The sequence below is a fragment of the Merops nubicus genome, unplaced genomic scaffold (assembly GCF_000691845.1).
Source record: "Merops nubicus isolate BGI_N331 unplaced genomic scaffold, ASM69184v1 scaffold4718, whole genome shotgun sequence".
NCBI lineage: Eukaryota > Metazoa > Chordata > Aves > Coraciiformes > Meropidae > Merops > Merops nubicus.
The window spans coordinates 8400-30561 of NW_008627677.1; the positions used below are offsets into that span (position 1 = coordinate 8400).

The 22162-nt window shown below is 55.3% G+C and overlaps 1 protein-coding gene across 1 annotated transcript in view; it reads right to left on the reverse strand.

The window, feature by feature from the left end:
- SLC39A11 (solute carrier family 39, member 11) overlaps positions 1 to 22162 on the reverse strand; it is a gene marked incomplete at its 5' end in the record, with an annotated part of 35524 nt that overhangs the window by 3266 nt on the left and 10096 nt on the right. Inside the window, one exon of the mRNA XM_008946403.1 lies at positions 14214 to 14283. Within this exon, the coding sequence (XP_008944651.1) occupies positions 14214 to 14283 (70 nt within the window). The remainder of the gene's footprint in view (positions 1 to 14213; positions 14284 to 22162) is intronic.

Consider the following 22162-nt stretch of genomic DNA (forward strand, 5'->3'; position numbering starts at 1 on the left):
AAAAAACATCCCTTTTAGAAAACACTGGAGCTGCTGTCTGTGCACTGGGCTTTTCCTCCTCCTTCCCTCCCCTCTGCACAAAGCAGCTCTGACTGGCCCCAACCACAACAAATTAATGGGGTGGGAGAGGGAGGTGTGAATGGAGGGGTCTGTACCAAAAGGGGGACGAGTCCCCCCCCTTGTCCCCAGTCCTGCTGGGAGGAGGGAACCCCAAAAAGCAGGAGGAAAAGAGGGTGTTTTTTTACCCAGGGAAAGACCTGGCAGAAAGGGGGTTTGCCCCCTCCTCCCTGCTCTCCCCCATCAGCTTGGGCCACCTCCGTGGTGGTGCTGGGTGCCCAGCAGGTCTGGCACATGCCTGGGATGGGGCAGTGGTGGCTTTGGAAGCACCAGGCTGCAGTGAGCCCCGTGCCACCAGCCATGGCATGCACAGGGTCACAGTGTGCCCAACACCACCACAGACCCACCAGGGCCAGCCCAGCACCTCCCCAGCCCTCAGCAGGGAGGCAGCAACGCCCGTGCCCCTCCCTGGCCAACATTTTCACCTTGTTTTCCCCCAAAATAGGGGTGTTGGCAGCCAGGGTGGGCGCTGGGCACAAAGCTGTGGCACGTGGAGGCAAAGGCCATGAGTGTCCCTGCACGTGGGGCAGCTCACCCCTGCCTTGGGGCATCCGTGGGTCAGAAAGAACCTCCTGGATTCGGTGTGGGGCTGAGGTTTCCACCTCACCTCCCAGCCTCCAGTCCCCAAATGGCCCCCTCAGGGGTCTGCTGCTCCCCCAGACCACGCTCCCCCACCCCTAGGACCACTCAGTCCTTGGATGCTTCCTCCCACCTCAGCTCTGCTTGACCCTTTCTTGGATTTTGGGGCCTTTTGAGCCTTTTCTAGGGACACTCCCCAGGATGGGGCTAGCTCTGTGACAGCTTGGAGGCCAGGAACACACAAAGCTCCCTCTTTGCCCTGCCCCAAGGGCAGCTCCACCTCTGCTCACCCAGCACCACGTCTCAGGAGATGGCTGGGGGGCTAAAGCAAAGCAGATCTACCTCCAAAGCCCCAAAAGGTGGAAAGAAATCCCTCCTGAGGGACGTTCCTCTCCCCGAGCCCTGCACACACCTCACACCTCCTCTGGAGCTCCCCTGTGGACCTGCAGGCAGCAGGGTTGGGTGAGAAAGCAGCTGAATCAAAGCTGCATTGTGTAGGAGGGGAACAAAGGCAGCCTTATTACAGAACTAGGTGGGGATTCTTGGAAGGTTTCCCCCTGCTGCAAAGAAACACGTTGTAAAACAGATGCCCAACGACAGGCTGGAGCTGCCTGGCCCAGGGGAGGGGACCCCAGAGTGCCCAAGGGGGCATGGGGGAGGTGGCAAGGGGGAGAGGAGGTGATGGAGCCCCAGGGTGAAATGTTTAGAGGCATGAGGGTCTCTCAAGTGAGGGAAGTGGGGTGTAAGTGGCAGAGAGAGGGGGTCAGAAGCAGGTGCCCTCTGCTCTGATGGGTCACCTCTATCTAGCTAGAAGACACTTTGCAGACAAGGAGCCCTGGGGCTCACCCTCAGCCTACAAACATGCTCCAAGAAAGAGCAGCCCAGGGGAAGCAACAGTGGACCACAACAGGCTCAGGTATCCTTGGAAGCACCAAGGATCATGAAGCCAACAAACACTGGACCTTGCCCAGCTCTCTGCCCCAGCCTGGTGTACAGCAGAGGTGGTGTCCTCCACAACCTTCTCCAACAGGACAGCTGAGCCCTGCAGTGCTGGGCTGCCCTTGCTTTCCCCTCATCCTTCCCTACACTCAGCCTGCCCGACACTTTGAGGTGCCCAATGCTGCAGCTTGAAGGAAGACCAGGTAAAAAACTGTGACACCCCAGAGGAACCCCACCCAGGAGCAGCTCCTCCTGGCGAGAAACCTCCACGGGCCCTAGGAACACACACCAGGGTTGGAGACCTCCTACCCCAAATCTCTCCCTTGCCAACGGCCAGGGCACCACACTGGGAGTATCCAAAAAAAAAAAAAGAGTTGGCATCTCTGCCTATTTGCAAGGTCAAGGCACAGAAAGCCTTCTATAAGCCTAAACCCTTGTTTTCAAGGGCCTATTCTTTGACCAACTGATTATGAAAGCAGGCTACATATTCTTAACAAGCCCCTTTTCACTCTGGCTTTCAATTCCCTGCAGTGTATAATGTGCATGTGTATTCTTGCATGGCAGGCCCTTACATACTGTTTGGATTGTTATCAGCCTGCCCTGAAAGGGCTGATTGTTTTGGGTTCCCCAGATGACATCAGGGCTCTCCCCCCCCTCCCCAGGGTGGCCCGTGGAGGTGGCAGCTCAGGGTTCCCAGGTGGGAATTGCCCTGGCACTGTGGCCTCAGGTGCCACAGGGCAGTGGGGGGCAAAGGGGGGCTCCTGGGTACCCCAGCACTGCAGGTGCTCACAGCCCTTCAAAGGCCAAATCTGCATGAGCAAAGGGGAGGAGGATGCTCCTCCTGGTTTCATGGAATCCTAGAAGCACTCTGGTGGGAAAGGAGCTCCAGGATTGAGTCCAATCTTCCTCCCAGCATCTCCCTGACCACTAAACCACAGCCTCAAGGGCTGCATCTGCTGGTTTGTTGAACCCCTCCAGGGGTTTTGACTCCACCACCTCCCTGGGCAGCCCCTTCCAGTGCCCGACCACTCTCTCAGGGAAGAAATTCTTCCTGATATCCCATCAAAACCTCCCCTGGCACAACTTGAGGCCATTTCCTCTCGTCTTATCATCACTAATTTAGGAGAAGAGACCAACACCAGCCTCACTCCTCCTCTTAGGGAGTTGTAGAGAGCAATGAGGTCACCTCTCAGTCTCCTCTTCTCCAGCCTAACCAACCCCAGGTCCCTCAGCCAGGTTCCCATGTTTTCCAGCCCTCTCCCCAGCCTCGTTGCCCTTCTCTGGACCTGCTCCAGCCCCTCCATGTCCTCCTCATCCTGGACACAGGACTCAAGGTGGGGTCTCACCAGTGCTGAGTCTGGGGGCACCATCCCCTCCCTACTCCTGCTGGACCCCCCCATTTCTGATCCAGGATGCCATGTTTGCCCTGTGAGAATTCATCTCAGACCCTCAAAACCATGAAAAATAAGAGAAAAAAAAGAGATATAAACCTATCACACTTCCTCCTCTTGAGGGCAGCCACCAGGAGAACCACAAAGGCACAAAAAGGGGCAGAGTTTGGAGCAGAAGCTGCTCCCAGGAACAGGGAAGGTCCTGTCAGGGCTCTGCTGGAGCCCTGCGTGGTGGGCACCACCCCAGAGGACGTGGACCCTCTGTCCTGGTGCTCAGGAGCCACTTCCAGCCCTCTTCCCACCCCTTCCCTCCCTCTCCCTGTTCTCCAAGCCACGTGTCACCCAGGCTGTGCCACTTCTGCTCTCCTGGCCCCTCGCCAGCCTCCACCAGGCACCACTCAGGATCCACCAGGCAGCCAAAATTTACCATTTGAGGCAATTTTACCCTTCATTTATCCCAAAGAGGTGGGAGGCTAAGCTCCAAGTTGTAAAACCTGCTCTCCCCTCGGCCTGCAGCAGCCTGGAGGTGAACTTCAGCTGAAGAGCAAAGGGATTCTCCTGCTCTCCTGGCATCCCAGGATGGGGCTGGCACCTTCCTCCCCTCACCAGCAAACAGCCCTGGCACGTGGCTGGGCATGAAACATCCCAACACCTTCACAAGCCTGAGCTGATTCCATCCCCAACTTACTTCAAAACAAAAAACCCTGCACCTTTCAGCTTCCAAAGCAGGTCCAGCACAAAGCTCAGCTCACCCAGCACCCTCCTGTGCCCCCCCTCAGGAGCTGACCCTCCAAACCCTCCTGATGAGCCACCAAATCGTTATCACTACAGATTAATTGGCTGAGGAAACGAGGGATTAGCTCAGAGAGGTGGATGCAGCTGGCCAAGGGGGCAAGAACAATGATCCCATGGGGGAATCCCTCTGCTGGGAGCCCAGCAGGAGAGAGTTGGGCTGGGGCAGCCCCAGAGGAGAAGGCTCCCGCTGGGGAGAGGCTGGTAGAAAGCTGGGGACAGACTTTTGAGCCTGTCCTGTTGGGACAGGACACAGGGGGATGGTTTGGAACTAAAAGAGAGAGATTTAGGCTAGATAGAAGGAAGAAATTTTGGATGCTGAGGGTGGTGAGCCCCTGGCCCAGGTTGCCCAGAGAGGTGGTCGCTGCCCCATCCCATCCTGGTGAAGCCAAAAAAGCCACGAGTCCATTGACCCCCCCAGAGCCACCCCTGAGGCAAGTGGCTCCTGGCAGCAGAGAGTTCAAACCCCAGCATCAACCAGGGTGGGTGGCAAGTGGTGGCCACAGGGGCTGGTTGGTGGTCACAGCTACCTTCTGCCTGGGATGTACCCACCCCTGGCTGGCACGGAGGGTCCCGTTGTCTGGGGACTATTTAATTCCTCTGGGGTTTCCAAATCTTTATTCCTCTCTGCCAGGTTACTGCTGGAACTGTTTGGTTTGTGAGTCAGACTCAGCACAGGGTAGAAATTCACCTCTGCCAGCTCTGGGAAGCACAAAGCCACCTTCCAAAAGCCTCGTGGGGTCCTGTTCTCTCCTCTCTCATGCCATGGGTTGACCCCAGCTGCTTGGGAGCCCTGGGCTTTGTCCTGCCCTGTGCTCTGCTGGAGCTCAGTGAGAACCAGGATCCACCACACAGACACACATCCAGCTGCTCAGTGATGGGCTGCTGGGCTAAAGTCATCTCTATGGTCAGAAAGAACCTCCAAGATGAAGTCCAACCATCCACCCAACGCCACCCCGGCCACTACACCACGTCCCCACACGTTTATGAACCCCTCCAGGACTCCAGCACCTCCCTGGGTAGCCTGGGCCAAGCCCTCAGCACTCTGCCAGGAGAGAAATTCTGCCTAATACCCCATTGAAACCTCCCCTAGGGCAACTTCAGCTCTTTTCCTCTCATCCTTCCAGTACCTGGAAGCTCTGAGGAGCTGGATCTAGTTGGAGATGTCCCTGCTGATGACAGGGGGGTTGGACTAGATGACCTCTGGACTTCCAGCCCAGACACAGAAGAGTCTGCAGGGACAGCAAGAGCTCACCCCTTGTCAGACATAGCTCCTGAAGGTGATGGCTTGGACAGAAAATTCTCATTATCAAGCAGAAACCAAGAACATCCTTCCCCAGGCCACTGAGGACCAACCCCAACCATCCCCAGGAGGCTTCAGTCCAGAGCCTCCAAATCAGAAGCACCTATTTTTAAACACTTGAAGACCCTCTTCATGTGAGACCTCATGAAATCCACTTTAAACAGCATCAAGCTGCAGCTCATTTCCAGTTTTACATCTTCACAGAGGCACATCCCTCACTCCAGGGGGATTTAAAGAGGTGGCTGCACAGATCTCCAGCAGGGCTGGAGCTGGGGGGAGACCCAGAACCTTACAAAAGTCATTAAAAGAGATGATTTAAAAAGATTAAACACTCACAGAAGCTGGGTGGTCGGGAAGCTGGGTTGGAATGACAGCCCACCTATAAAAATTCCCAATAATTTCTGCCAATTAATTAACATTTATAGCCCCACACACAAAACCCACCAACCCTCCTCTTTTTTTGGGGTACCAATCTTCAGGCTGGAAGCACGTTTGGCAGAGAAACTCATTTTAGGTGCTGTGGAAATCTCAGTGCAAATAATGAGGGCAGGGGGATGGTTTAAATGGGTGATTTTTAGGGTTTTTCTTGCCTTGGCAGCCACCAGCACACTCAGAAAAAAGCCTCGAGAAAGAGAAGGGAAGAAGGATGAAGGGAGTCACTGAAAACAACCCCCCCAGGGCTGCACCCAGTGGTTCCCCTGCCTCCACTTTTGCCCCCTGATGGGGCTCGTTAGCTTAAAAAAGCCAAATTAAAAGGCCTGAAATGGTCCCTGCTCTTCCCTCTGCCCGGGGAGAGGAGGAGAGCCCCAGAGAGGCTCCTTTCTGCAGCCCCAAAAACCCCTGGAACTAAACAATTTCCTAACAGCTGTAGCTATAAAAGGCTCTATTATCCAATCGTGTTCTCTAACAATGTCTTCATTCAAATTGCTTCCCCTCCTCGGAGGGTTTATTTTTAAACCAAGCTGCTAAAGAGAGGAACAGGCCACTGGGGCTGCAGAGAGGAACCTGCTGTTCAAAGGGAACTTTGTTTGGCATGATCTTGATAAGATAAAGAGGGAAAAGGGCTTTTTCTTTCTCTGCTTGGTTGGGTTGGGTTTTTTTTTTCCTTTCCCCTCTTTCTTTTATTCTAAGGTTGAGCAGGAGCTGTGCAGGTGCCCTCTGCAGAGAGACCTTTCTCCTGGAGAACAGATGGCTGCCAGATTTTGGGGCCAAAAAGGGAGCAGGGAGCACATTCAAGGGTAAATACTCACACAGCTCCAGCTCACCTCCTCACCCAGGCTCTGCAGTGCCTCCTGGGACTGCATCACTACCCCTCCTGCAGCCAGAGCATCACTGACAGCCTGGACCACCATGGAGAGGAGACCCCAAAGAGCCCTTCTTGGTCCTCCTCAGCTCTGGGCAGCTGCTCTCCTGAAAAACCAGAGGAGATGAAGACACCCAAGAGAGCTGCACTGAGAACGACGAGTGCCTCACCTCCAGCAGAGGTTTCAGGGTGCCCCTGGGGCAGCATTTCAACCCCTTCAGCAGCTCTTGCTGCTGGCAAACACAGAGCTGAAGCCTTCTCCTGCTGCTGGGCCATTGTAGTTTGGCCAGAAACTGTCCAGTTGGCCACAGCACCCCCAGGAAAAGGGCTGGGCAGCTCCACACCAAGCCCTCAGAGAGGTGAAAGGCCAAAGAGCTCCATGTGGGAGCTGCTGCTGGCACCTCCTGGCCTCCAGGTTGTATCTGCAGACACAGTGGCCACCAAAGAGAAGAAAACAACTATTCCACAGACTTTCCATGGAGCCAGAGGGTGTTTGGGAGGTCAGCTGTCTCTCTGAGTGTTACAAACCAACCCCAAACCCTCCTTGGTCTAGAGACTTGAATAAAGGACAAGGATGAACGAGAGGGAAGAGGAGGGGAGGCTATTTCTACACTGATGTAAATGCCAACAGCCAGGGAGGGATTTGCAGCCAGCAGCCAGGCTTTGGAGACCTCTCTGCTGCCATGGGAGGTCTTCTCCTCCTCCAACCTGGGGTAATAAGAAAGGCTGGAGCACCCATCCAGCCCCAGGAGCTGGGGACCAGCAGGGGCTGGGCTACCACAGGCTTTCAACACATCCACCTCAGACAAAGGACAGGCAAGAGAAGAAGAAGAAGAGCTGCCACCAAACTTTCCAGCCCCAAGGTGGTGAAGGAACCTTCTGGCACGCAGACAGAAGCCTCAGAGCCCACAGGCTGCTGCTCAGCTTGGCTGCACCACGTTGGGCAGGGTTCCCCTGCTGAGGCCCTGACTCCAAGCACCTTCCTGCTGCCTTCTGAACTTCACAAGGGGCACATCTCTCACAGCCCTCCACACCTCCTGCAGCCTGCCTGCTTTTGGAAGAGGCTCCTCATCTCCTCCACCCCCTGCCCAGCATCCCTATGGGACCTGGCAGTGGGCACAAAGCTCCTCTCTGGCATTCCCTGGGAGGGAGGAGCTGCCCCTGGCCAACCCTACGACAGGCAACCACCCCAGAGAACCTCTTTGGGAGGCTCCAAGAGCAAGAAAAGCATCCTCCAAACCCCCTCCTCCCTCTGTCAGTGTCTGGGGTGCAGGGAAGGAGTTCCCTTTGCCAAGGGGGGGGCTGGCACATCTGCTGGAGGGTGGGACAGGAGCACCTCCCCACTGCCCATCCATCACCCAGGGGGGCTGGGGGAGCTGCAGGCTGGTGAGGGTCCTCACTGGGCTCCAGAGACCTGGTTTATACCCAGGAAATCTCCCTCAAATTTAAATTCAGCCCCAGCCCAGTGTCCAGCAACCCAGATTGCTGTCACCACACCCAGCTACCACGTTTTTTTGAGGACCAGGGATGTGTTCACACTCTGCTCTTCACCCACAGACTGGCCAAGGAGGTGTCTCTGCAGCCAGGTGCCCAGGTTGCCCCCCTTGGTGCCACCCCAAAGCAGGAGCAGGTCTGTCTGCAGGAGCACAGGCTGGCCAGACAAAGCCCAAAGTTTTTCCTGGAGGAGCTGCAGTACCTGTTCACAACCATTTCTCTCAAGAATTAAACTCAATAAACTCTGAAGCAACCTACCCTGCTTCTTAACTCACCCTCCCTCAGCAATAAACATCTCTTCTTTCAGGAGAGGCTAATTAAAAGGTGCTGATTAAGCACCTTCTAAGTTTTGTTTTGTAACCAGGGGCTTTGTTCTGCCCCCAGGGCAGGAGAAGGTTTCTCTGGGATCCTATGGAAAGGAAGAAATCCCCATCCAGGTGGGTTTTTTTTCCATTAGATGTTTCTGTGCAGGACCCTGAGCTGATAAAGAGGTCGAGATTCAACCCCACCTTTTGATCCTACCTGAGCAGCCTCTTTATTAGCTCCACTTTGCATCTATTCATAAGCAAGAGATGGAGGTTGGAGGTGTGTGAAGAAGAGAAAAACCCCAACGTGTCTTCTGCTGTCTCCCAGCCCACAATGATTTCCATTCATTCAGAGAAAACACAGTATAAAATCTTTGCCTGGTTTCAATCTCTGTACATTAATCCAGCCTGTTTTGGGGTTGGTTTTTTTCCCAGCCTGAGAGACACAGCGTGGGAGGCACAGGCTGTCCCATGAAATAATATTTTCCAAGCCATAGTCAAAGTCTGCCTGTCAACTGGAAGCCTCTTTGCTGCCTGTTTTACCAAAGCTGGACAGGAAACAATCTGTGGGCACAACAGCTCCAAACAAGGCCACTGTTCCCAGCCCAAGGGCTGATGAATGGGAAGCATTGTGCTGGGAGGGAGGAAATGTCACCATCATCATTGAGAAGGGGAAAAAAAAAGGAGAAATCTATCTGTTTCCAGCACTTCCAGCTGTCCCAAAAAGGGCTTTTCACCCAGGACAGAGCTAGGGCATGGGGGATGCTGCTCTGAGCTCCACCATGATGGGTCGTCAGCATGTGGAGCTGTGCTGGGGTAGGATTGGCCAAAATTAAACACCCCCCCCAAAAAACCTTGTGCTTTTCCCTCCTTTGCATCCACAACCAGCAGGGTTCTGACCTGAAACCTGCAGAAGAGGATGCAACAGACTCTCTGGTGGGATTGGAGTGCAGCTGAAGGGGAGGAGGAGTCAGGTGGATCCACCTCACCCAGGAGGCTCCCAGCCCTGGCAGTGCTGTGCCCAGGAAAAGAGGGTGCTGAGGGGGTGGCACCCACAGCAGGGAGGTGCCAAAGGGCTCCCTGGCTGCTGGCTCCCCCCTCTGACTGAAGGGGACCTGGGTGAACCCCTGGAATGGTTCAGATGCAAGCAGCTCTGCCAGGGAAAAAGCCACATTTGGGAGTCCTGTTAGCTCCAGGGCTTGTCCTGTAGGGTTGAAAACCATGAAACAGCCTCAAATCTGCCAGGGTGGGTTGATAGGAACAGGGATGTTACCACCTAGTGTCAGCCAGGAGAGGAGCAGCACCCAGGGATGAGGATGGGGATGAGGATGAGGATGAGGATGCTTCTTGCTCTGCAGAAACCACCAGACCCAGAGCAACCCTGCAACCCTGGCTGAGGAAATTCATGTTCTGGTGAATTCCTCTTTGACAGAAGAACGTTTGCAGGGAGAAGGAAAAAAAGGGATTTGGCTTCTGGGTGTCTGTGTAGGGCACAAGCTGCCTCCTGCTCTCTGACAGCAAATGGCACATGGGGGATTTGCAGGGGGCTAGAAGCAGAACCAGGCTCCTGCATCCCTGCTGGATCCTCCAGGACCCACCTCTGCTGCCCCCAGACCCACACCAAGGCGTGGTGCTGGGTGGGATGGGCAGGGGAGAACCAGCCCCTGGTGCTGACTCCCAGAGGAAAAGCCTCTGACAAGACAAGAGGGGAGGAGAAGAGAGGGTCCCTGGGGACCCCATCTTGTGTTTCCAGGGCTGTGGGGAGGGGATGCAGGAGTGGAGATGCTGCAGGCTCCTGGGGTGCCAAGGCAGTGGCACCCAGGAAGGTCTTGAGGGAAGGGATGGGGAGTGGGCATGGGGCATCTCCTCCCTGCCAGCCCCCACCTTGCAGCTGCCCAGCACCACAGGCATAACCCCCCAAGGATGAGGAGCTTAGGGTCACCCCAGGGTCCATCTGGAGGTGCTCTGGTCCTCTAAAAGACACCTCAAGGACTGGGAGAGAGGGAGACCAGCCCCAGCACACACTGTTCCCCTCCACACGGATGGAGATGTGCAGCTGGGACCTGCCCTGTCCCTCTTCCTACACCCAGGGAAGCCACCAACAAAGTGCATCAGCATTGGCCAGCCCTGCCTGGCCCCCCTGTCTGCCCCCCAACCCCAGGGCAGCCCAGAAAAATGCACATTCAGCCCATCTTGATCTCAGCAGCTCCAGCCCCATCTGGTTCCTGTTAAATCAGCCACACAAGGTGGAGAGAGTTTCCTCCCCCCACGCTCCAGAGTGCAAAGAGGGGGAGGTAAAGCAGCTTTTTTAAGACATGGCTGCCCTTCTCTTTACCTTCCTGCCTGGATGGCAGCCAGGAGCAGCTCCTGGCTCCTTGCTCACATCTGGAGGGGACCTACTCCTCCTGGGGGCTTGCTACACACCCCAGGCTGGGCACTGCTCCTCTGCAGGGGCACCACACCTCACCCTGGGCACTGGGGTCTCAGCAACTCTTCTGTCACCACGCCAGCTTTGTCCTCAGCTGCTTTTTCCAGCCCGTGGGACTTCTGGCTGGTTTTATCCACGTGAGGAACCAGGCAGGTGACCCACAGCAGGGTGGGAGGGATGCTCAGCAGCAGCCTGCTGCTGCTCAAGGACAAGCCAAGGCTCAGCCCCCTGGGGGAAACACCCCAAAAGAAGACATGAAGTCATCCTAAATCCCTTCTAAGCCACCACAAAGCTTGTGCCACCTCTCCAACAGAGGCTGAGGTGCCAAGGTGAAGCAGAATCAGCACCCACCCGGGGGGCAGGGGCAGAGCTCCAGCCCCAGCGCCGAGACCTGACCTGCTCGGGCATGGATTGAGGCTCTCTGGCACCTCCTGCCAGGCCAGAGGGGCAGGGTGTCCCCTCCTCCCCATGCCACAAGCCCTAAACAGAACAAATGGCCATGATCTGGCAGAGCCAGATCGCAGGAACAGAGCTGCACACCCGGGGGCAGCAAAGAAACACGGATGAGCATGGGCAGGAGCCTGGCAGGAGCCTGGCAGGCAGCACCCGGCTGGAAGGAGGAGCCCAGGGGCTGCTGGACCTTGCAGGCACAGAGAGGAGGGGCAGGACCCTAACCAGAACCCAGAGAGTCACTGAGTCATGGAATCGTTTGGGTTGGGAGAGACCTTTCAGATGGAGTCCAACCCTTCCCCCAGCACTGCCAGGTCCCCACTGCCCCGTGTCCCTCACACCACATCTCCACGGCTTGGGAACCCCTCCAGGGGTGGGGACTCCACCACTGCCCTGGGCAGCCTGGCACAGCCCTGGGCAACCCTCCAGGGCAAGAAATTGTTCCTCAGCTCCAACCTCAACCTCCCTTAGCACAACCTGAAGCCATTTCCTCTTGTCCTATCCCTTGGGACGTGGGAATGGCAGAGGTGATGCCAGCCCAAGCAAAGCACCAGTTGTTTTTAAAAGCCAAGAATCCCACCCTGCTCCCTGAGCATCCTTTTCTAGTTTTTAAGCAAACCCTGAAGCACCCCCTGACTCAAACCATCAGCTGCAGGTCTATGCCTGCAGTGCTCTGCTTGCACCACCCTGCCAGAGCTCACCAGCTACCACAGCTCCCAACCAGCCCCATCTCTGCTGCACACCCAATTCCCCTGGGCTTGAAAACCCCCAAAATGATCCCTCAACGTGCTGAGCTGGGGCTGAGCTCTGCAACAGCACAGCCTCAAGCACAGGGCTGGGGCAGGAGCTCTGTAGCACCCCAAGAAATCTTCCAACCAGCCTCCAGGGATGCCTGTGAGGTCTGGGGAACAGGGTGTTAACTCCTGTGGTGATCTCCTGCTGGGATTTCCCCCTCTGGGAGCAATGCAAGCAGGCAATGCAAGCCAGAGTTTATTCACTGGGCACAAGGCAAGGAGGAAGGTCCTTTGGTGAGTGTGGACAAGTCACAGCCAACCCTGGAATCATCTCTCAGCATCCCCAGGCCTCAGCATCTCCTCTTCAGGCTCCAAGAGCATCAGAGCGTTCATAAACCCTTCTGCACGACTCAGGGTTGGAAGGAACAAACCTCCCTGAGAAGCAGCTCCAGCTCAGCTCAGTGCTGAGGCAGTTTTAGTCCCACCCAGGGGGAGGCAGGAGCAGCATGGAGGAGGTAAACTGAGTCACAGGGCTCATTAAAATACTATTTCCAATCAATGGGCAGAGGGGGAGCGCGACGGTCGTGTCCCCGAAGAGCTGAGCTTGGCCAAGGACCAACGTGCCCTTTCAGATGGGTCTGAAGAGTCAGCTCTCTCCCTCATCAATCCCCTACTCCTTTTCAAGCCTATTTAACACCAATTAGCCACCTACAACTTCACTCTGGGCTATTCCCAGAAGGCCTGAGGGCGGAGCAGCCACGCCGAGCGATTTCGGGGCTGCCCGCAGATGACAGGGACAGACAGATGGATGGCAAGGGAGTTATTTTGTCTCCTTTCCCAGCTGACTGCATTTGCATTGGTATTTTCCTGGTGCAGGCTCCACCTTTCATCTAACATGATTAATGCTGTTGTAAAGACAGAGAAAGAACCAGCTGCTGCTGGCTTCTTAACTCTGACCGAGCAGCTGACAGCGAAACGTCCCTTTGTTCAAGCATCTCTAGGGCTTCTACAGACTCTCTGAAGAGCCTTTTCTTTCAAAAGGTTAGTGAAACACGGTGTCTAGAGCTGCTGCATCCTGCTCTTCTCACCCAAATCTGCAGGGCATCTGCTGCCATGGAGGTGTCCCAGGGCAGGGCCAGCCTGTGAGGTCAGGAGGGGTCCCCATCGGGATGTAACAGGGTGCTGGGTACAGAAGGTTTCACTCCTGGCTCTGCAGGGTCCTTGTAGAATCACAGGCTGGGTTGGGTGGCAAAGGGTCTTTAAAGGTCACTGAGTTCAACCCCCTGCAGGGACAGGGACATCTGCAGGGTGCTCAGAGCTCATCCAACCTCCCCTGGGATGGTTGCAGGGATGGGGCAGCGACCACCTCTCTGGGAAACCTGGGCCAGGGGCTCAGCACTCTCATAGCTTAAAAATCCCTTCCTTTCACCTAGTCTGAACCTCCCTCTTTTAGTTCCCAACCATCCCCCCTTGTCCTTCAAAGCACTTTCCTCCCCAAGGGCAGGTTACTCCCAGACTGACCTCACTGCCTGTCCCCAAACCACATCAGCTGCAGCAGAACCAAAGGGTGAAGGAAACGTGCTGTGCCCCCAGCCTCCAGAGAGAAATCCAAGCAGGAATAAAGAGAATCCTGTGCTCACACACGTCCAGGAGCCTCAGCAGCAGGGTGCTGTTTGCCAGCCAGCCGCAGAGAGGTGCCAGCAGCTCTTCCAGAGCTCCTCCTTCACACCAGACTTCTCCTTTCTCCCATTTCTTCAGCACTGCCCCGGGTTCAGCTCATCTGGGGGAGTGGTGTGGGGCAGCAGCGGGGCTCTCCCTGCCTCCACCCACCCTCCACAGCCAGGTTTTGCCTCTAGCTTGGTGTGACAATGCACCTGAAGCCCAAACCCCCACCCAGGGACTTTAAAGGAGCTGATTAACCCCCTAGATTCACACCAGAGAGAAGCCCAAAAAAGGTTTTGCACAGGAGCGTGGGGGCAACGCTGCCAAAACCAGAGCCAGGGATGCAGGGAGAAGGAAGATGAGGAGCTTTTATCTCACCAGTGCCAGAGTCTGGGAGCCCTGCTTGGCAGGAATGGAAACAAAGCCACCACACGCTTCCCCAGCAGCTGCTCCTACCCCTTGGGGGCTGCTGCTTTTGTGGAAAATCTCAGCGTTGCTGTCACGGCTGAGGAGCCACAACCACCAGGAAAATGCAACAGCACTAGGAGCTGCTTCTGCTCCTCCTGCTCCTTCTGCTGCCAAACAGCTTTCAGCCAACGTTTCTCCAAGCACCCTGGCTCGGTAGAGACGTGGGACAGAGCCAAAGCACCTCCCCAGGGGCAGAGGTGTAGCCCCAAAACCCCCCTGCCTGCAGGGCAGGAGTGCCCGTGGCTTACCTGGCACTTTGGAAGGTCGCAGATGCTGATTTTCCAACAGCCCCGAATCCAACTCCCACTGCCAGACCCTCTGAAACAGGAAGGGAAAAAACCCAGTGAGGTCAAAGCCTGTGACAATCCCCCCAGGCTGAGCCTCCATCCTGAGCTCTAGGAGCACAGGCTGGTGTGACAGGACAGCAGGACCCCAGGCCAGGTCATTGCCTTTCTCCTTTTCACCTGAATGCATTTCATTGAAGCTCAATGCAAGAGCCTGCCCAGGGTTATTTCCCCACTATGAACTCAAATTTGGAGTCTCTCATGCAGGCAACACAGAGAGGAGAGATCTCTGTTGTGCTAAATATGCTGGAGGGGAAAAGACCACGACCCTCAGCAGCTGAAAGGAAGGGCAGAACAACATAAACCACCAAAACCTGTTCAGAAAGGCTCAGAGAAGAACCTCTGCGAGGTCAAACGGGTGAGAACCAAACTCTGACTTCCCCCATGAAGCCCCCAAGAGCTGCACCAAGCCCCTGCCAGGCTCCCAGCCCTGCCACCTCCCTGGTTTCTGCTCTCTCCCTGCCCAAACACCAGCACAAGGCTTGTACAGAGAGTCTCCAAAGCAGAAGGAACCCCACCAGAAATTTCTGTTTCACTGATTATTTTAGGTTACATTTCATAAACACAACCAGCTGAGGAGCCTTCCCAAGAGCAGCTCCTCAGGGACAATTGCTCCAGCCTTCCCCGCTCCCCTCCTGCCCTTTCTCAAACTTTTCTTACCCTCCCATCACTGGCACAGCTCCCTTGTCCCTCTTGGAGAAAAAAAACCCACCAATCTCTCCAGAAAACATCAAACCACTGCTACTTTTTCCTCCCCTTTGCTGCAAATCCCCATTTTTGGTTTTGCAGCCTCTCTGCTGCTCCCCTCTGAGGTGGGGGGGGAAAAAACACTCAAGGAACAAAAGGAAACCTGTTTGTGGAGCTGGTTGGACTTTCCAAGCCTTCAAAGGTGACAATTATCCCCCAGGGCTGCTGGCAGCCACACGAGGGGACAGTGGGGACCCTTCAGATGAACACTTAGGTTGAAAATGTCAGGGAGAGTGTTTACCTGTGTACTGGAGGATAAGGTCTCAGAAGAAGACACACGAGTGTGTTTGTGGTCTTCTGAATTTCCAGTTGCCTTGGAAACACACCACAGAAAGCAGCAGGAACGGGGAGATTCAGGGCATTTGCCTCCTCCAGTCCAAAACTGAAACCCTCAGCAGCTCCTCAGAGCCCTGGTCCAAGGCTCGTGCCAAGGCTCAGGGTGGAGAGGGAGGAGAGCAGCCAACGTGCAGGGGTAAGGAGGGGCTGAATCAGCCCCAAAATACCACGACTGGATGGAACCTGGGCACCTGTCAGACCTGGGAGGGATCCCACACTTGTGCAAAGCTCTTGTGAAAGGTTCTCACGCTGCCCCAAGATCACCTGCCCAGGAGATGGGGTTGTTGGTCTCCCAGGGAACAAGTGAACAAGAGGAAACAGCCTCAAGCTGCACCAGGAGAGGTTGAGGTTGGAGCTGAGGAACAATTTCTTGCCCTGGAGGGTTGCCCAGGGCTGTGCCAGGCTGCCCAGGGCAGTGGTGGAGTCCCCACCCCTGGAGGGGTTCCCAAGCTGTGGAGATGTGGTGTGAGGGACACGGGGCAGTGGGGACCTGGCAGTGCTGGGGGAAGGGTTGGACTCCATCTTCAAAGGTGTTTTCCAACCAAAAGGACTCTACAGTTCCATGGGCAAGCCCCAGGGGCAGAGGCAGAGCCAGGGGGGCTGCCCATGGTGTTGGTTTTGAAGGTCTCTGCTCTGCAGGCAGATCTTTTTAAAGCCATTTCATGCCTGTGCCCAGGGCTGTGCTGAAGCTCCACACTCATGAGTCTGGCTCTCCCAAAAGATTCCTTTTGAAGCAAGACTGGCCCAGAGAGCAAAATCCAAAGGACAAAAGCACTTCTTGGTGGGAAGAGGAAAAAATAGCTTTGACAGAGAGGGGGGAAAAAAAACCCACCCTGACTTCCCAGACTAAGAAACTCAGCAGCACAATTAATGAAAGTACAAGATCACACAGACATGGAAACAAATGATGGGGAATTAAAAATCAACAGATGGTGCGTAGTGAAAGGCTGCTTTGGAGAGGGAGAAGCAGCCAACAAGGGACTCTGCAGCAAGGTGATGTTCACCAGCATGGAGAGGTGACACAACAGCCTCTGGCCATGGGCTCCTCCAGGTCCTCACCTCCCTCAAGAGGAGAGGAGAGCTGGGGTAAGACCAGATCGAGCACGACTCCATCCACAGGCTGCTGAGCCCCATTCTGGTGTCATACATGGTCCCAGAAAGAGCAGGGACCACATCAGGGATGTTCCCCAGGTACTGCTGAAATCAGAGATGTTCCCCAGGTACTGCTGACCCCTGGGAAGCCTCTGAGTCTATTGAGTAGATACCATGACACACTGAACTCATTGTTGAGATGTGTTTCAAGGATTTGGTTTAGAAAAGCCTGCCAAGATCACACACTAACTTCAGCCCTTCCTCAGCCTCTCCCAAAGAAGATGTCAAACCTCAAACCAACCCTGGTTTGCAGGTCAGCAACAGATCCACAAAGATTTTCATGGTCTGGTTCCTGGCACCACCACAAGCAAAGGCAGAAGAGCCTGGTCCTGGGCAACCCTGGAGGATGGGGAGATCTACAGGGGGCCACCACTCTGTGGAGGGCAAGGCAAAACCCCCCCAAGCTTGGGGTGTAGGAGGAGGGAGGAAGGCAGGCGTGCAGGTCCCACAAGAAACCCACATCAGAGACAGTTTTTCTGAGGATTTCAGTGGCCAAACCAGTGGCCAAACCAGTTGCCAACCCCTTTGGCAATTACTAACAGAGCTGGAAGAGCCAAAGGGTCCACACGACCCTCTTGGGGCTCACATGGTGAAGGCACCAGGCTGAGAGTTGCAGGAGAAAGAAAGAAAAATACATCCAATCTCAGCTGCTGTCAAGAAAATGCTTCTATTTAACCAAAACAAAGGGATTTTGCCTCTCTTGGGCACATAAAAAGTGCAAGACTCTTGATGCCAATAAGGCATTACAGGGATCAGCCTAATCCTGCACTAACTTCAGGATCAGCTACAAACCTCTCAGTCAGCAGCGTGCACTGCAAAGGCACCTTCTCCTCTCTGCTTGTTTTCCAAGAAAGGGAAAGGAAACAAAGCTTCCCAACCTCAAAGTGAAAAGGATAACCAGGCTGGAAGGTCACCCCTGTCATCCTGTCATAGAATCAGAGGCTGGGTTGGGTGGGGAGGGACTTTTCAAGGTCATCTAGTCCAACCCCCCCACAAAGGGCTTGCTCAGAGCCCAAACCAACCTCCCCTGGGATGGTTCCAGGGATGGGGCAGCCACCACCTCTCTGGGCAGCCTGGGCCAGGGGCTCAGCACCTTCAGCATCCAAAATTTCTTCCTTCTCTTTAGTCTGTCCTCCTCCACTCTTCATCATCTTCTGGTTGTTGCTGTGTTTAGGATCAGCTCCCTCTTCCACAGCCTCAGAGGGCACGTTCAGAGCAACCATGGGCACAGCAGGAGAGGACAATGCAGAAGTGGGGACAGCAAGGACGTTGCTCTGAGCCCCCCAAAAAAAAAGCATCTTCACAGGGAAAGCTGCCAGCACCAAAGTTAGAAAGGAAAAAACCCAAGAGGGAACATCACAGCAAGGAGGAGGTGCAAAGGGAAGGAGAGCAGTCAAAGCTGGGTGAGCACAGGGTCACCTCCAAGCACCAGGGGCAGGTAGGAGGTGCCAGCACAGTGACAGGATGGCTGCAGCCCCGAGTGGGGTGGCCAGGAGAGATCCACACAGCTCATGAAAGGCTGGCAGGGGGGACATCAGCCAGGGGAGCACGGTGAGGGCCAGGCAGCTCCTGGAGCAGCTCCAACACCTTCACGCTTGGCCTGAGGTCCCCAGCTCCCCCAGCAGCCAGGTTCCAGCCAGCAGAGGGGACTGGGATGTGTGTGTGACAGGCTGGTGCAGCTCTGCTTGGATTTTTTTTCCCTTTAATTTCACTTCAGTGCCCCATCAAGCAGAGCTGCAAAACAGCACAAGCTGTTCCATCTCGTTGAGCCAAGAGGACAATGACAACGTTCCCGGCTGCTCTAATCCACAGGAGCACACAAACAGCCTGGGATGGGCTTTGGGATGAGCCCCAGCACGGATCCAGCTCCCCTCCTCACTGTGGAAAGCTCCCAACTCCACCCTGGGATATTCCTGGGGAGGCCAAAGCTCTCCAGCCCCCTCCCCAGGAGCACGTGGGCTCCTAGGATGGTGCATCACCGTGGTGCTCTGGGCTACAGGAGGGTGTCTTGCCATGGGATGGGTGTTTTCCAGGGAACTCTTCTCCTTGGAAGGGAGGAGAGGAAGGTTTGCTCAGGCAGGAGTAAGGTGCTGGCACCCAGGTTGCCCACAGCAGACAGAGGACAAGTCCTGGGGTGTCTGGATGTGGCTCTGCCAGTTCCTCACCAGCCCCAACACCTGGATGAGGATAAGGTACAAAATCCACAACTTTGGAGAGATTTACTGGAGAGATGCTTCTGCTTTAAAAGCAGAGGGCTCAGTCACTGGTCCTCAGCCAGCACGAGCCTCCAGCAAAGGCAGGGGCTGGGCTGGATGGGGCTCACCAAGCTCCTGCCCCCACCAGCTCTGTTTTTTTGAGCATGAAATGAGCTCTGGAGGCACCGTGGGAAGCCACTCGTAATCCTCAGGAGGAGGCTTGTTCACCAAAACAACCCAAAATAAAAGCCCTTCAGATTCCATAGAAATCCAAAGGAGTAAATAGCAACCATTGCTCACGAGGCCTTGATAAATTAGGGTGGCAAGTGAGTTAACCCCAGTTATTATGTTGCTCTTACACGCCATAAAGAGCAGGAAAATGAGCAGGGGCTGTGGATGAAGAACAAAATCCTACAGGAGTGCTGAAAAAAAAACCCCCATCGAGCCAAGCACGACAGAAAACTCTTGTTTACTCTCCAAATCCTTGTGTCATCACACAGGCAGGATTTCAGGAACAGAGAAAATGACACCCCAGGAGCCTGGAGCTCCAGCCTTGTCTGGGGTCCCTGCAACAGCAGCTCCCTCATGGCCAAAAGGTGCCCAAGCAGAGGTTGGCACTGGCAGGGGAACAGGGACCTGCCCAATGTCCCTTCTTTTATCCTGTTCAGCACAGCCCACCCATCATCACCCACCCAGGGGTGTCCTTGTCTGCCCAATGCCCTCAGAGGGAACTCCTCTGGGGTGCAGCACAGCAGGCAGGGGAGGAGGAGGAGGAGGATCCACAGGGATGATCAAACAAGAAGCAACTGGCTGGAAAGATGCCCAGAAGAAAGGACCTGGGGGTTTTGGTCAACAGGCAGGTGGAGATGAGGCAGCAGGTGGCCAGGTGGCCAAGAAGGCCACCAGCATCCTGGCTTGGATCAGCACTAGTGTGGCCAGCAGGAGCAGGGCAGGATCATCCCCCTGGGCTGGGCACTGGGGAGGCTGCACCTCAAATCCTGGGGTTGGTTTTGGGACCCTCATCCCCAGCAGGTCCTTGAGGGGCTGGAGCGTGGCCAGAGAAGGGGAATGAGGCTGCTTGGGAAGGGTCTAGAGGCCAAGTGTGGGGAGAAGCAGCTGAGGAAGCTGGGGGTGCTGAGCCTGGAGCAAAGGAGGCTCAGGGGAGACCTTCTGGCTCTGCACAGCTCCTGACAGGACCCTGGCGCCAGGGGGGGTCAGGAACAGCCTCAAGTTGCCCCAGGGGAGGTTGAGGTTGGAGCTGAGGCACAATTTCTTGCCCTGGAGGGTTGCCCAGGGCTGTGCCAGGCTGCCCAGGGCAGTGGTGGAGTCCCCACCCCTGGAGGGGTTTCCAAGCTGTGGAGATGTGGTGTGAGGGACACGGGGCAGTGGGGACCTGGCAGGGCTGGGGGAAGGGTTGGACTCGATCTGAAAGCTCTCTTCCCACCTAAATGATTCCATGATTCCAACTCACAGACCCCACAGGCTATAGTGGAGGCAATATTTGGTTTGGCAAGGGGGCAAAGCTGAGAGGAAAAGCAGGTTTGTAAATAACTCCCACCTACAGCAGAAAGACCAGACTGGGGCCAGCAGATTTTGGGGGCAGATGAGGAGAGCATGGCTCAGTGGAGCTTTGTGTCTGCAGAGCTCAAAGATATGGAAAGAATTCCAGCAATAAGCATCTCTTTGTGAGCAAAAGAGAGTCTGCAGCACTGAGAATCCCCTCTGCAGGAGTTGCTGCACACCCAAAACAACACAGGACCACAGCCACCAGCGTGGAGAGAGGGTCAGAGACACACTCGTGGGGTTCATCCCAACAACACCCTCTGATTAAACAACACAAGCTCATCAAGAGGTGCCCAAACCTTCTCCTTGGTCCTGCCAACCCCTGCAGACACCACACCCCCCCTTCAGTGCTCTACCTGTGAGGCTGGGACCACCCCCCTCCCCACCAGCCCCCTCAGAGCTGGGAGTGACATTCTCCTCCCCCTGCAAGGCTGAATGAAACCAGTTCTCCCAGTTCAGCATCCCAGCATGTTCCCTTTCCAAAGGTAGCACGGATGCCAACTTGTCATCCATTATTCATCCTGTTCTTTAAAGAATTGTTGAGTTCCCAGTGGGAAATTAATCTTGCTCTAATGAGGTTTGTCTTTCCCTGAGAGTTTAAGCCTGTCCCTGTCACCACTGTTGAAACTCTTCAGCTTTTTTTCCCCCAAGACCAAATCCCAGTTCCCTCTAGGTAACATCATTTTGCCATTACTGCACAGGAAAGCAGAGACATGACCAGATTTTAGCAATTTTCATGTTTCTAGATCACCACCATCAGAAAAGCAGCAAGGAGGAGGTTGAAGTCATTTTAGAAAGACATTTTTCCTCTTATTTCACTCCACCAAGGGGTGGATCTCCCCTTGTACACAAACCCTATGGGTCTCTCCAGAGGTGGCCTTGCCCAGCCACCCCTGGGTCACACACACAGCAGCAGATCCCACCAGCTCCAAGTCCTGGTGACCAACGTGCCCCCCAAAACACAACACCAGAGGTCCTGGCAGGGCAAGTGCTCTTACTCCTCACCTGCTGCTTGACACTTTTCCTCTTCCACATCCATAACCACAAGCTCTTCCACACAAAAGTACCTGGATGTCTGGCACCACTTCCCCATAAGAAGCCACCTGGCTGGATTTCCACCTCCCCAGGCAGTGCAGGAGCCCTGGGACACCATCCACCTCCTGCTTCAGCCCAAGTGGCTGCTCCTCAGGATGCCAGTAGCACCTTCCCCACTTCCTGGGACTGCAGCAAACAGCACCAGTGCATTCCACAGCCTGGAGAAGAGAAGGCTCCAGGGAGACCTTCTTGTCCCTTCCAGGACTTCAGGGGGGCCTGTGAGAAAGATGGGGATAGATTTTTGAGCAGGGCCTGTTGCAACAGGACAAGGGAGGTGGGGTTGAAACTAAAAGAGGGAGATTTAGTCTAGAGAGAGGGAAGAAATGTGGGACACTGAGGGTGCTGAGCCCCTGGCTCAGGTTGCCCAGAGAGGTGGTCGCTGCCCCATCCCTGGCACCATCCCAGGGGAGGTTGGTTTGGGCTCTGAGCACCCTGCTCTAGCTGCAGATGTCCCTGTCCCTGCAGGGGGTTGGATGAGGTGACCTTGAAAGGTCCCTTCCCACCCAAATTCAGTCTGTGGTTTTGTAAGAGCATGGTGAGGTTAACCCCCACTGAAAGCCCCCAGCCCAAAATCCCTCAAAGGCAGTAAGAAGAAAGGTGCCTTTTCAGCCCCACATGAACCCCATGGGAGGTTCTCCATCCCCACCCTGCTGCCCACACACCCCCCCCCATGTTCAGCACACCTCCACCTCCTGCTTCGTGGCCCCAAAAATGATCAGAGGGCTGGAGAGCAGCTCTGCTGGGAGGACAGGCTGAGGGGGGTGG